The sequence below is a fragment of the Mesoplodon bidens genome, assembly GCF_964165515.1.
Source record: "Mesoplodon bidens genome assembly, chromosome: 13".
NCBI classification, from domain to species: domain Eukaryota; kingdom Metazoa; phylum Chordata; class Mammalia; order Artiodactyla; family Ziphiidae; genus Mesoplodon; species Mesoplodon bidens.
In genome coordinates, this window is record NC_138169.1 from 22,612,774 (window position 1) to 22,627,838 (window position 15,065).

Below are 15,065 nucleotides of genomic sequence, written 5' to 3' on the forward strand. Positions count from 1 at the left end.
GCGCTCGTCAGCCGCCGAGGCCCGGCCCGGCTCGCACCGACGGAGTTTCACAAAGAAAGTCTCCCGGCCCGCGCCCCTCACGCACTCACCGGAGGCGGCGCCGGCGGTGACTCAGGCTCCCGCCGCCTACGACTCCGTGCCGGGGTCGACCCCGGGGTGAGCTCGAGCGCCGGCGGCGGCGACTGCTCCATCTCCGCGGGGCCCGGGCCGCGTCCGCCTCGAGCTAACGGTCCCGCCAGCTAGGCGCGCGCGCCGGCCCCGCGCGCCATGTTCCCGCCGTGCCGCGCGCCGCCGCGGCGACCCCCACACACCCCCACACACCCAACACCGCGCACGCGCGCATCGCCGCGCCCGCTCCCCGCGCGCCTCCGCTAGTCCCCCCGACCGCGCAAGCGCGCACTCGCCGCGCCCCCTCCCCGCGCGCCCCGCCTCGCGCCCTCTGGAGCCGGCCGCTGTTCCCAGCGTTGCGCCCACCCCCTCTGCGCCGTCCTGCCGGGCCAGAGAGCTCGCCGTTCTGGGCTGGGCGCCGCCGCCTGCCGCACTGCGGACGACGCCGGACCAGACCCCTCGGCACTGCCCTTTTTGCTTCACCTACTTGGGCTTGAGGAGATGGTCCAAGCCAAGAGGGAATTATCCCAAGAAGTCCCGGGGGAAGACGCCGCTAAGGTGATGAGAGCCCCATCGCGAAGGTGTGTGAGCACGTGCGCCAGCCTAAGTAGCACAGTTGATGTCCATGTCCCTGGAAAGCCGGACTCAATGGAGAATCCGAGTTCGAGTCCCGCATCTCCACTCACCTTTGCCTGATTAAGGTCAGGTCTCCAGGAGCCTGTTTCTCCTTAATCGGGAACGTCCAGCAAGTTAGGAGGACTTGAAATAATCCAGATAAAATGTCAACACCGCACCTAGTGCTCACCAAATGGTAATCCGGTGACAAGACCTCTTAAGTAATTTTGTTTTATGGTAACCAAGGGGCCTTGAAAAAGGACATTTCGGTTCAAGTCTTGCCTCCGGTTCTTGCAAACTGGGAAACCTTGAACAGGTCGCTTGACAGACCCAGAGAGCCTTGATCTCTAAATCTGCAAAGGGAGGAGCGGCAGTAATACTTCACGGGGTTGAGGTGAGCTTTCCGATGAGGCACACACCTCTCTGAGCACAATGCCTGGCACACACCAAGCTATCCAAGCTTCAGTGGTATAATTCCAGCCCTATCTTCCAAGACTCCTAAAGTTTAGTGAAGGGGGCTCTGCTCCCAAACCCTGTGGTATAATTAGCTGGGAGGGGGCTCGCTCAACCTTGGGGCTGGAGGGACTTAGTTCCCACATCTTCACTTTCCATTCTCTGCCCCAAACCTCTCTGGAAACCCTAAAGTTGGCACAAAAACAACAGCAGAGAATGTTTTCACTTGTAAAAAGAAAAGAAGAGTGCCTGAGGGTCTCCTGGAGTTTTAAGTGGTTGAATTTATTGGTCTGGCCTTTTCCAGACACAAGTAACCAAAAATTTTTAAAACAAAATTTTTTTTAATTTAAAAAACTCAACCTGGAGTAAAACAATTAAGGGAATAATTGAAAAGTCCTGGGTGGTACCTCACTTAAGGCATAGCTGGATCCAGGTGCTCAAACGATAACCTCAGTGTTTCTACAATCTCTCAGCTCTGCTTCCCTCTGTGATGACTTCATTCTCATGCAGTTCTCTCCACATAGTGTCCTGGGCAGCTCCTAACTCACACCTACCATGGTAGGGTGAAAAATGGCTTCCAAAGATGTTCTCATCCCAAGTCCCCAGAATTTATGAATATGTAACTTTACATATTCAAAGCAGGAGCTGTTTCCCAGTAGTTCCAGTTCCAGCCAGAGTCTTGGGTTTTCTTTCACTGGACCCATTTGGGTCATGTGACCTGCCTGAGCCAATCACAGCAAGATTGGCCAGATCTGACTATATGGAGCCCCTCTAGGAAGGGGGTGGGGTCAACCCTGCCAGAAGGACCTGGGGTTGCGGCAAGTGGGAGGAGGGATTCCCCTACCCCAGAAAAAATAGGGTTGCAATTACCATAAGAGGCATCAGGTTCAGGACAGACACAAAGTACAGCTGTCTACTGCACCATCATCAAGGCACCGGAGGTCCACCACCAAGCAACATGCCTGTTCTTCAAAAGGGACTGGCAGTTACTTCAGTCACTGGGTGGTACCCCTCCACCTCTGCTCCCACCACCCACCCCAGACCTGGCATTTCCCAAATCTGTTTTGTCAAAGGAATCTCAGTTATCCACCCATCTTGTGTGAACCCAAAAGAGGTAAACAGGTGATGTTACTTCCTTGCTCAAGAACTTTCTATGGCTCCCTCTGGCTATGTATGTGACCCTCCCACCTTTAATGATAGAAGCCAACGCTGACAGATGCCCTACCAGGCACTTTAAATGAAACCTCCACCACTGAATCCTCAGAAATGCTGTATTAAGATGGTACTCTTGGGGCTTCCCTGGTGGCGCAGTGGTTGAGAGTCCGCCTGCCGATGCAGGGGACACGAGTTCGTGCCCTGGTCCAGGAAGATCCCACATGCCGTGGAGCGGCTGGGCCCGTGAGCCATGGCCGCTGAGCCTGCACGTCCGCAACGGGAGAGGCCACAACAGTGAGAGGCCTGCGTACCGCAAAAAAAATAAAAAATAAATAAAAAAAAAAAGATGGTACTCTTATTGCACCCATTTTACAGATAAGGAAATAAAAGCTCAGCAATTAGAAGTAACTTGTCCAAAGCCAAAGGTCAGGAAGTTCAGAGAGCTCAGATTAGCACGATATTGCTCCCACTACTGATGTTGCCATCCCAGCTCCATTTGCTCACATTTCAAAGTCCTGTGCCCACCTCCAGCTGGGTGGGCAGTGAGAGGAGCTCCACCAGAGGAGCCTCTAGGCACCCCTTTATCTTCTATAGCGTGCGAGGGGGCGGGAGGGGGAGGCAGACACCTAGGTACCATCTCCCCCTCCCTCTATGACTTCATGGGATAGGGAGAAAGAATTCCCCAAAAAGAAAACCGGAGTATAAGGTTAAGAAGAGGAAGTGGATGCTGGGTGTCCCCAGATTGGCAGCTGATGTCTCCCCATTAGTAATGAGTGTATTAGCTTCCTCTGGCTGCTGTAACAAATTACCACAAATTGGGTGGCTTAAAATAACACACATTTATTCTCTTAACTTTTGTAGGTCATAAGTCTGAAATCAGTTTCACCTGGCTAAAGTCAAGGTGTAAAATAAAAGGACCGGTTCCTTCAGGAGGCTCCGATGGAAGAATCCAGTTCCTTGCTTTTTGTCAGCTTCTAGTGGCTGCCTATAGTGGCTTGTGGCCTCTTCCTCTGTTTTGAAAGAGCACCACTCCATCTCTTCTGACTCTGACTCTTCCTGTGTCCCTCTTAAAAGGAACATTGTGAAAACACTGTGCCCACCTTGATAAAACAGGATGGTCTTCCCATCTCAAGATCCTTCACTTAATCACATCTGCAAAGTCTCTTTTGCCATGTAAAGGCACGTATTCATAAATTCGGGGGATTAGGATAAGAACATCTTTGGAGGCCATTATTCATCCTACCATGGTAGGTATAATCAAAGAGCTAATACAAAGTGCTCTGGAAACAGAGAAGGGCTCCCTGACTACCCCAAGAGGGAAAGATGCCCTAAGAAACCACAGCCTTCACATTAAATATTCAAATGAGCTAAAATCCATCTAACTTGGCAATCTCAGCCTCATTCCTTTAAATAGGCAAACCACCTAAATCCCCATCTAGCCCTCAGCAACAGGCCAGCCAAGCCTCAGAATGCTTGCACACCCTTCTAATTTCCATTGCCAACCACCACCCTCATTGCCTGGGGCAACAGCTGTGTGCCCCTCACCCTCCCCTGGCTGGCTCACCAGTGGCATCTGAACCAAGACACTCAACTCATGGCATAGTCAGCAAGCTACAATATGGCCTAGCATCAGTCAGCCAAGGTTACGAAAGAAGCAAAATCAGTGGGTCAGAAAGAGACGAGAAGAGCCAGCCATTAGAACTGCCTGGTCTCCTGATGGCTCCCAGGCCCAGCCCTATGTAAGGCTGAAACAGATCCCCTTTTCCATGAAGTAATTTGAATGGGCCTCTGTTCCTTGTCACCAAGATGTCCCAGCTTCCACAGATCATGGCGTTGTACCCATTCATCATGATTGAACATACTGGCATTCAAGATTTAGAAATCAGTCTCATGTGAGTTTTGTCAGTGTGAGTCAACATCCCTGAGTCTGAATGAATAAGGGATGGAGGAGATGAGGAACATGAATTTGAGTCAGAAAGCCCTGGGTTGGGTCCCAGCTCTGCCACTTCCTAGCTGTGTGACACTGGGTAAGTCACCTTACTCCTTCAGCCTGGGTTCCTCACCTATAACATAAAGGTGATCAGAGGACCTAGCCCATAGAATCACTAGACAAGACCAACCTAGGGAGGCGCTTTACACAGGGCCTCCTTGGTCATCATTGGGTCAACATGACATGCCCACATGCCTTAGTTACATTTCCAAAATCCAAACAGCTCTGAAACTGGAGAGTCCTCCATAACTCTCGTGGCAGAAAAGATGGACCTGCAGTGACATGAAGCTATTTACAGTTTTCTCTATTCCTCTTACTGTGAATATTTGCTGCAGAAATATTAAAGTGTTTGGTTATAGGATTCAGTGGGGTATTACATATAAACACAGTTGATGTGCCTGGTCCTCTTCCTAAAATCAGGAAAATTTTGAATTTCACAACTTACCTGGCTCTGTGATTTCAGAGATGATGAGGGTGAGAATGGGACTCTAAAACTGGCCCATGGGGGAATTCCCTGGCAGTCCAGTGGTTAGGACTCCACACTTCCACTGCAGGGGATACGGGTTCGATCCCTGGTCAGGGAACTAAGATCCCGAAAGCCGCATAGCCAAAAAAATGAAAATGAAAAATAAAATTTTTAAAAATTAAAGTTAAAAAAAAATAAAACTGGCCCATAGTAGGTGCACCAAGGTACCGACCATCTTGTAAGGGCTCTGGCCAGTCTCGACACACCCCACCCTGACTCACTGTGCCCCATCCCCTGCAACTTTAGAATTTGTATGAAGCTCACCCAGGGATACATCCCAAGAAACCTGCCTGGTTACAGCCAAGGTAGAGGCATCAGACGAAAGGCACACCACTTCAAATATGCACACACTAAAGGCGTGCAATTAAGAGCTGATCAACAAGCAAAAGCACAAAGCCCAGGTTCCGTTACATTTTGAACTGTGTATCAATGATTATGGAAAAGCCACTGTTCCCATAATGAAAATACAAGCTATGCAAAACAGATTTGAAGAACAAGGCAGCAGGGTTCAAGACAGTACGTTTCTTTCACGGCCAGCTGGTGTTCATGAGACAGCAGCACACACAGCCAGGCGCTTTTTGGGGTCGGCGTCCTCTGCTTCCCCTTCAAGAAGCCGCTTTCGACTTGTAGAAGGCTGGAAGTAGAGGAAAAGGGAGAAATGTTCAAAGAAAACCTCCGGCTTGGTTACAGTTTATCAAAGTTTCCCTATACACTTCCAGTAAACTTGGAGCCTTTCAGGTGAAACTTCTAGGACCAAGAATACTGGTTGTCCTCATTGACTCTGAATCCCCACCACACCCCTCCCAAACTCAGACACCCCGATTGGACTGACATTTCTCTCCCTTGGGGCTTCCAACCACTCAATGATGTCTATCCAAAGTAAGCAGCCTAACCAGGCTCCTCTTGGTTGTCTTCTAAATTAGGAAATGTCAAGGGACCACAATACCTCTCCCAGGAGCCTCAAGTCTTGCTCTTTTGTGAGAAGACAATCTTTTTTGTATCTTTGTTTCCCCATTTATAAAATTGCAAGGGAGCAGAAGGAAGAGGAGTGTTACCGAAAGAAGGCAGGACAGGAATGAACAGATATTAACTGATACCTACAAAGAACTTTAGAGGAATAAGATTATAATCAGAAATCATCAACCACTCCCCCAAATTTAAAATTTTTCAAACAACTTTAAATCTGAACCTCTAATAAGTCTTCCAATCTTGCCTTACAGGAGACTTCCTGAATGATAACTCCTACCTGTGCTTCTCTAATGCATTAAACATACTCTTCATTATTAAATCTTCTAAAGGTGCCAGAGCAGATCAAGCTGAAACAAAGTATCTACTACATTATTCCTTACCAAAAAAATGTTAAGCAATCACTGCTAAAGAGACTATTCAAACTCCTTATCCTCCACTCATTGGCTCTTTAAACTTAGCCTATATTTAATGACCATGATCCAGAATACCTGGGCGGGAACCTGGGGCAGAGTCATCGACTTTTCTTCTTCAGAAAGCAAATTCTTAAATTTTCTCTTCATGTCCTCATCCTGTGAAGAAATGAAAAACATAAGTAGGCTGTGAATGAGGGAAAGAAAGCTCCTGAAAGGCAGGGCTAGGATGCCCCTGGAAACACGGAAGTAGGCTAAGATGGGGATGAATGTGGAGAAAAGGGAAAAGTCTAATCAGCAGTCGGTGCTCAGTCAACACTGGCTGAACCAAACCCACACGCTTAAGAGCTCCGGGTGAATGTCTACTACTAGCAGACTGACTACAACATAATGAGTAACTGTCACCTTTCAATTATGTAACTATGTAACAAAAGGATTGGTTGACTAAAATATACTTATGGAATTACATAATTTCATCTGTGAAAACAAGGGAGCAAAGAAATAGTTGCTTATCCAAACCTGTCATATAAATTTATTTTCATTATCTGATCCTTGAAAATCTGTGGTAGAAAATGTATTACACTATGTCACAAAGCCCCATCAAACTATTTCAAATGGTTTCAAGTGTTTTGACTAGTGTTAAGGTAGGAGAGAATTATTAAAGACTTTGTAAACCGAAAGGTGATATACAAATAATAAAAATAGAAGTAATTATTATCAGTAGAATATAGCTGAAATATGATAAAATCTTCTGAAAGAGCATTTTCTTGGTTTTCACTATATTTTAATTTCGTTAGCAAATAAATTTTATTTTGCAAAAAAAAAAAAAAAAGAGCTCCGGGTGGGTCAGAGAGAACCATAGACCTTAGTAGTCAATCTTTCAGAGCCAGCATCCCAGATCCTGAGAGATGGCGATCAGGAGGTCAGAGGCTGGGGTTGGCTCCATGCTGCTCCCCAGATCTTTCCAGGAGGTCCCCCCTCCCACTGCCAACAATGAGACCAGTTACCAGGGCCACCCTAACAAAGCAACCCTGCACCCTAGGAAAATTCACCCAGCAAGCACTGCACAAGTTGCCAGAAGGACTTCAAGCCCACAATATCCCAGAGCTAATGCGAAAAAAAAGTGAACAGGTGTTTATTGCTGCTGGAGAGGGAAATGAGGGGTGGGGCAGGGTACACCGAAAACTCCTGCCCACCTCCATGGATAATCACTTCTGCAGGGCTGACTTCCGCATCTGGGAGCCCTGAGAGGTGACAGCCCTCCCTACCTTCAGAAAGGTGAAACACCCATGACTAGGACTGTGGGCTTCGGGGCCAGCTGAGAGCTGAGCTCAGCCACTCACAAGTAGCATGTGCAGAATACAGACCCAGAGCAGCCCACTTCCAAACCCCCATGTACTTTTCCATCCAACCCCCGCTCCACTCCTCCCACTATGCCAAGTGCACCATGGTGGGTGCAGAGAAAGGACCTAGGAGTGAAGGCCTTCAATATTCAGCAATTTGATAGATATAGAAAAATTAGTGCTCGAGGATGAATTCACCTGTTCTACATCTAGTAGCTAGAATCACCTGCTTCCATCACTCTGTTTATTGCATCATTCAGTGTAGGTCCCCATTGCCCAAGTGCGAAGTTCATCTGGATTCCACTCCACACTGTCCTCTAGGATCTCACTTCTCAGCAAGGCCACTCTCAAAGGTCCATCCCTTATTTCCTCCTACACCTGCTTACAGCCTCCGCCAGAAATGCCCTCTGTGTCTCCCTGCCCACCCACCTCACCCACCTTCCTCATTCACTCAGTGAACAGTTGAGGACCCTTAGATACCAGGCACTGTAGTAAGCACAGGGGCCTCCATATCAGAGGGACCCAATCAATGTTGAAAATGCTATTCCCCCGTTGCTGTGGCAACTGAATTGTGATTGTCATGGCTGAACTGTGTGAGTTATAACTGAATTGTGCCCCCCAGACCCCATTTATATGTTGAAGCCCAACCCCCAGAATTGTGACTGTATTTGGAAGACAGGGCCTTCAAACAGATAATTAAGTTAAAATGAGGCTCTTAGCTTAAATATAAGACATGACACCATAAAACTCCTAGAAGAGAATATAGGCAAAACATTCTCTGACATAAATCGTACCATTGTTTTCTTAGGTTAGCCTCCCAAGGCAATAGAAATAAAAGCAAAAATAAACAAATGGGACCTTATCAAACTTACAAGCTTTTGTACAGCAAAGGAAACCACAAACAAAACCAAAGGACAACCTACAGACTGGGAGAAAATATTTGCAAATGATTCGAGCAACAAGGGCTTAATTTCCAAAATACATAAACAGTTCATACGGCTCAATAAGAAAAAAAAATCAAACAACCCAATCAAAAAATGGGCAGAAGACCTAAATAGACATTTCTCCAAAGAAGACATACAGATGGCCAAGAGGCACATGAAAAGATGCTCAACATCGCTAATTATTAGAGAGATGCAAATCAAAATTACAATGAGGTACCACTTCACACTGGTCAAAATGGCCATTGTTAAAAAGTCTACAAATTAGGGCTTCCCTGGTGGCGCAGTGGTTGAGAGTCTGCCTGCCGATGCAGGGGACATGGGTTCATGCCCCGGTCTGGGAAGATCCCACATGCCGCGGAGCGGCTGGGCCCGTGAGCCATGGCCGCTGAGCCTGTGCGTCCGGAGCCTGTGCTCCGCAGGGGGAGAGGCCACAACAGTGAGAGGCCCGCGTAACGCAAAAAAAAAAAAAAAAAAAAGTCTACAAATTAAAAATGCTGGAGAGGATTTGGAGAAAAGGGAACCCTCCTACACTGTTGGTAGGAATGTAAATTGGTGCAGCCACTATGGAAAAACAGTAAGCAGGCTCCTCAAAAAACTAAAAATAGTTGCCATATGATCCAGCAATCCCACTCCTGGGCATATATCTGGACAAAACTATAATTCAAAAAGATATATGCACCCGTATATTCATAGCAGCACTATTTACAATAGCCAAACAACCTAAATGTCCATCGACAGATGAATGGATAAAGATGTGGTGCATATGTACAATGGAATACTACTCAGCTATAAAAAAGAATGAAATAATGCCATTTGCAGCAACATGGATGGACCTAGAGATTTAGTATGATATCACTTATATGTGGAATCTAAAATATAACACAAATGAACTTATCTATGAAACAGAAACAGACTCACAGACATGAAGAACAGACTCGTGGTTGCCAAGGGGGAGTAGGGGTGGGAGAGGGATGGACTGGGAATTTGGGATAAGCAGATGCAAACTATTATATGGAGAATGGATAAACAACAAGGTCCTACCATATAGCACAGGGAACGATATTCAATATCCTGTGATAAACCATAATGGAAAATAATATGGAAAAGAATGTATATATATATATAACTGAATCGCTTTGCTCTACAGCAGAAATTAACACAATTTTTAACATATAAATTTATTTATTTATTTATTTACTTTTGGCTGCATTGGGTCTTTGTTGCTGTGCACGGGCTTTCTCTAGTTGCAGCGAGCGGGAGCTACTCTTCGTTGTGGAGGGTGAGCTTCTCATTGCGGTGGCTTCTGATGGAGCACGGGCTCTAGGCACACGGGCTTCAGCAGTTGTGGCTCACGGGCTCAGTAGTTGTGGCTCGCGGGCTCAGTAGTTGTGGCTCACAGGCTCTAGAGCGCAGGCTCAGTAGCTGTGGTGCACAGGCTTAGCTGCTCCATGGCATGTGGGATCTTCCCGGACCAGGGCTCGAACCCGTGTCCCCTGCATTGGCAGGTGGATTCTTAACCACTGTGCCACCAGGGAAGCCCAACACAACATTGTAAATCAACCATACTTAAATATAATAAATTTTTTGTTTAAATTGGGCTCTTAGGGTGGGGCCCTAATCCATTATGGCTGATGTCCTCAGGAGAAAAGAAGAAGACACCAGGGATGTGAGCACACAGAGAAAAGACCAAATGAAGACACAGAGAGAAGGCAGCCACCTGCAGGGCAATGAAAGAGGCCTCAGGAGAAACCAAACCTGCTGGCACTTTGAAATTGGACTTCCAGCCTCCAGAATTGTGAGAAAATAAATTTCTATTGTTTAAACCACCCAGTCAATGGTACTCTGTTATGGCAGTCTGAGCAAAGTAATACTGCTATGTCATTCCCAGGCCACCCTGCCCTTAGACAGTCTCCACACTGTGTGAACTTGCGGGTACCGGAAGCCCTGTGGGCAGTCCTCATCCTGGGGATCCTCCATACTCTGTGCCTACCCCTATTACCACATGTATCTCACTGCTCTGTAGTCAGGGTTGGCCGCCACCTAGACTGTGTATCCACAGTGCCTAACAGTGCTTGACACATGAGCTCCTTACCTGTCCTCTGAAAGCATGAATGAATGCATGAAGAGATGAAACCATACAGCCAAACAGAAACGACCACAAGCCTATTTAAGCCTGTATTTAAAACAAGTCATCAGTTGGGAATTCCCTGGCAGTCAAGTGGTTAGGACTCGGTGCTTTCACTGCTGGGGCCCGGATTCAGTCCCTGGTTGGAGAACTAAGTTCCCACAAGCCATGGCATGGCCAAAAATAAAAATAAAAAGAGTCATCGGTAAGCAGTAATATGAAAAAGGAGATCATTACATACCACAGATAGAATGTGTATGTGTAAATACCCTTCCTTTGAGATGTCTACAATCTATTCAAAAATATGACATTGTAATATGTCTCCAAGTTAAGCAGGAAAAAATCCTCTATTTCAAGAAGTAAACATGGACTTCCGTGGTGGCGGAGTGGTTAGGAATCCGCCTGCCAGTGCAGGAGACATGGATGCATGCCCTTGTCCGGGAAGATCCCACATGCTGCGGAGCAACCAAGCCCGGGCGCCACAGCTACTAAGCCTGCACTCTAGAGCCCGCATGCCACAACTACTGAAGCCCACGTGCCTAGAGCCCGTGCTCCACAACAAGAGAAGCCACCGCAATGAGAAGCCCTCGCACCGCAACGAAGAGTAGCCCCCTCGCGCCGTGGCTAGAGAAAACCCATGCACAGCAACAAAGACTCAACGCAGCCAAAAATTAATTAATTAATTAATTAAAAAAAAAAAAAGAGGTGAACGTGAGGTCAAAGGTGGATATAAGGGATGCTCCCAAATTGGACACTGTTAATAACAAAAAAGAGATCAGAACTCACATTCCAAACACTCAGTCCAGTGCCAGACCCATAAAACCATTTAGTTTCCTCAAAAACACTGAATTTTCCCAAAATGAAACCTAAACTGTCACCAGCAGGAGATTTACGTGGGCACTTGGCATCCTCGTCCTCACTGAATGTTCACTCCACCTTCTGCTGCAAAAATAAAATGTGGACAAAAGAGTATTCAAGTGAGACCCCTGTGGCAGGGTTGAATTTCACCTTTTCCTTAGTTGTTAACAATTTTGAGACAAAAAGTACAAGAAAAATAGGCTATGCTTGTTTGTACATTTTGGGCAGATGTAAACCCTGTTCCCAGGCCTAACTGGCAAGCTCGGGTTTCCTCAAGACTAACACAGCTCCTCTACCTCCATATCTGTCCCCCAAGAGTTTCCCTATTAAGGCACATGAAAAGAGCCAAAAGGAATGTTTTTCTTTTTCATCAAAATTAAGTCCCCACATGCAAAGGCACCCTTTATTTCCAAATTCCTTTTCTCCAGGGTCCTGCAGTTTCAAATCTGTGTGGTCTATTAAGTGCTAAATCATCTGAGATTTTTTCCTGGAGGGACTGCTGTTTCCAGGGCAACATCCCAAACACATATATCTACTTCTTGTTTCTTGTAAGGATTTCTTGTTGTCAACCTGAGCTGGCCTGAGCAGAACTGTTCGGTGTGGAGGGTTGGAAGAGAGAAAGAACGAGGACACTCTTCCCAGAGCCCCAGAAGCACAGTGGTGAGACTAGATAACCCAAGGAGTTCCTGGACTAGAAATTCCCACAGTATGTGAGCCTCCAGCTCAAGCAACCTGGTTAAGTCCCCCATCCCCACAGGAAACAGAGACCAAATGAAAGTTAACAGAAAGGCGTATGGCTATGCTAAAAGGAACTCCACTTAATAGAAGACCTGGCATCCATCAAAAAGCCTGCCCGAGGCCGTAGTGAATTCTAAAACCAAAGGCTAGCCCACCAAAGCCACTAAGGACTTCCAACCCTGGCAGCTCGAATGAGATCAGTACATAATCTAATGGCAGCCACAACCCCCAGCAGAGGAAATGCAGACTTGAAAGGCACAGGTGACAATCTGCTAACGGCATGCTTACTCACCATGAACGAGAAGTGGGACCCCTCATGCCCGATCACTTGGGCTTAAGAAATAGCCAAATTCTCCCCCAACGAGGCTGCTCCCCTCCTCCCACCCCTGCTTCCCTGATCTAAGGTTGAAGATGGCTGGAACGCAGCCCATCCCACCCATCTGGGGTACGGTGTTTGAGGGAAGAGAAGGACATAGCTAGGGTGGAAGTTTGGAGCTAGAACAATCTCTCAAAGGAACACAATGGAACACAACTGAACCGCAGACTCAGGGTAGCCAAGTGGAACCAGGACAGGCCATAAAGTGAGCTTGTCTATCCAAGTCAAGTCGTAAAGATTGCACTCAAACACGAGACACACCCACACTCAGACCCGTAGACAAACATACACATACCCACACACCTAAACCTGTCTTTAAAAATTGCATTAAACAGACCCAACAAAGCAAACATGTTTTCATCCTCTTCCCCATCTCTCAGGCACAGTTCAGGGCTGCCCGGGTATTTTAGGCTGGCAGGCACTGCCCCATACACACCTGAAGCCACGGGTGTCTTAAAGCTTCTTCTGTCGTAAAACGTGCCTTTGGATCCACTATCAACAACTTCTTGACGAGGTCCAGAGCTAAAGCAGTAAGATAATTTGGCAGATCACAGTGAGAAGGATAAAGGCATTAAATCAACAAAATTAGAGTGTGCCAGAATCACAGGCCAACATCCAGAAACAGGAGAGAGGGGCTGAGGTCCTTGTGATCAGTAGGCATGGTAGGCAGGGCCCCCTAATCCTCCCCATTCTGTATTTGTCCACGTGCTCTAGAACACCAGGAACGACCATGATGCTCCCCAACACTCCCTGCTCAGACATCACAACCTCTTAGCTCTCCGTCCCTACTCTCCTTGCTGGACTCAAGTTCAAACTAATTAAAGCTGAACTTCCCCCAGTTCTAAAACTCAGGATGTTCAGCCAACTCTCTCCAAGACCCACAGAGTGATGGTGAGAGCTCCTCAGCCAGCGAGAGCTCGCTCCTTGAAATCCCAGGCTTGGCAGAAACAAAGCTTGACAGCCAGCAACAAGTGGAGGCTGGCTGTATATTGCAATATTATTTCTTAGACACTGTGACACTTAGCACAATCATCTGTGGTACATTGTTTTAGTTTTCTACTTTTTGTTTTGAGAATTACAAAGTTACCCTTTTAAATTCTAAAATACAAATTAATTACATTTAGCTCTTGCTGTGCTTACTAATTCAAAGGAGACCTTGTAACTAAAAAGTTACCCATTATTTTGCACACTTAAATAGATACCAGGCACAGTGAGCATATTACACTTAACCCTCACAAAACACCTTAAGGTAGGGGTTCATTGTGCCCCTTTTACAAATAAACGAAATGGAGACCCAGAGATGTTAAGTAACTTGCCTAAGGTCACACAGCTAGGAAGTAGCCAACCCGGGACACGAGCCTACATCAGCCTGGCTCTGGAGCCCAAGTTCCTAATAATTTCCTTTGCCTCTCAAAAGGTGCAAAACTAACAACAGAAAATAAGAACAGAATTGACAGGAGAAAACATCACAGAATTTGAAAAGAAATTCCCACCACGGCACACACACATTCTAGAAAACCACAAATTCTTAACCCTTTCATATCCATACCCTTCTCTGAGACCTCTGCCCAGACTTCAGGAATGAAGTTGTATTTTCCACTGGTGATCTGATCCTTCAGTGACACGTGAGTCTTATGCTCAGAGAAAGGTGGATACCCACTAAGGCTTAATATTGGTAAAGAGAGAAAGGAAAAGAAATAAAGTGGCATTCTCAGTGGCATTCACGGATATATTGATTTCTTTTTCAGCATCATGAAAAATTAGGCGTTGCTTTAAATCGATGGTCAAAAAAAGTGACCTAGGGCTTCCCTGGTGGCGCAGTGGTTGAGAGTCCACCTGCTGATGCAGGGGACACGGGTTCGTGCCCTGGTCTGGGAAGATCCCACATGCCGTGGAGCGGCTGGGCCCATGAGCCATGGCCGCTGAGCCTGCGCGTCCAGAGCCTGTGCTCTGCAACGGGAGAGGCCACAACAGTGAGAGGCCCGCGTATCGCAAAAAAAAAAGTGACCTAAATTAAACAAAGCTCTCGACCTGGACACATTTCTGATTTCACCTAAATACCTCCAACCAGAGTCTGAAGAGATGAAAACTTTTTCTTACCAAATGAAAAGAATAACTCCTAAACTCCAGCAGTCCACAGCACGGTTATATCCAGCAGTCCCAAAAGAATTAAGAACCTCAGGAGCCAGGTAAGTGGGGGTACCACATAAGGTTCTCATCAGAGAGGTCTCCCCCAAAATCTTGGACTGCCCAAAATCAGTAATCTAAAGTAAGGACAAAAGGGAATCACTTTTAATGACATCATAAAATAAAGAGTAACATAGTCTGCCAGTCCCAAAAGACATGCAGATTAGAACAGTTCCTATCCTATGGTTCATGCTGCCATTAATCTGGAATCTACACACTGATGTTTTGGTAAGGTAATTTTAAACTCTGCAAGTTATTTAATTTTGCT

At 46.6% G+C, this 15,065-nt stretch overlaps 2 protein-coding genes across 6 annotated transcripts in view; both read right to left on the reverse strand.

Moving 5' to 3' along the window:
* Nucleotides 1-308, reverse strand: part of TTC28 (tetratricopeptide repeat domain 28) — a 598,353-nt gene extending 598,045 nt beyond the window's left edge. For both annotated transcript variants that reach the window (XM_081252173.1, XM_081252172.1), the window contains exon 1: nt 90-308. In XM_081252173.1, coding sequence (XP_081108299.1) covers nt 90-191 — 102 coding nt within the window. In that variant the 5' untranslated portion in view covers nt 192-308. The remainder of the gene's footprint in view (nt 1-89) is intronic.
* A 3,837-nt stretch (nt 309-4,145) lies between these two features.
* CHEK2 (checkpoint kinase 2) overlaps nt 4,146-15,065 on the reverse strand; it is a 42,083-nt gene continuing 31,163 nt past the window's right edge. For 2 of the 4 annotated variants that reach the window (XM_081252937.1, XM_081252938.1), the window contains 5 exons: nt 14,711-14,874; nt 14,160-14,275; nt 13,047-13,132; nt 6,305-6,385; nt 4,146-5,481 (listed from right to left, as the gene is read on the reverse strand). In XM_081252937.1, the coding sequence (XP_081109063.1) occupies nt 5,392-5,481; nt 6,305-6,385; nt 13,047-13,132; nt 14,160-14,275; nt 14,711-14,874 (537 nt within the window). In that variant the 3' untranslated portion in view covers nt 4,146-5,391. Of the gene's footprint in view, nt 5,482-6,304; nt 6,386-11,134; nt 11,581-13,046; nt 13,133-13,926; nt 14,036-14,159; nt 14,276-14,710; nt 14,875-15,065 lie in introns of those variants that run through there. The other 2 variants (XM_081252939.1, XR_014017366.1) reach the window with 2 other exon arrangements.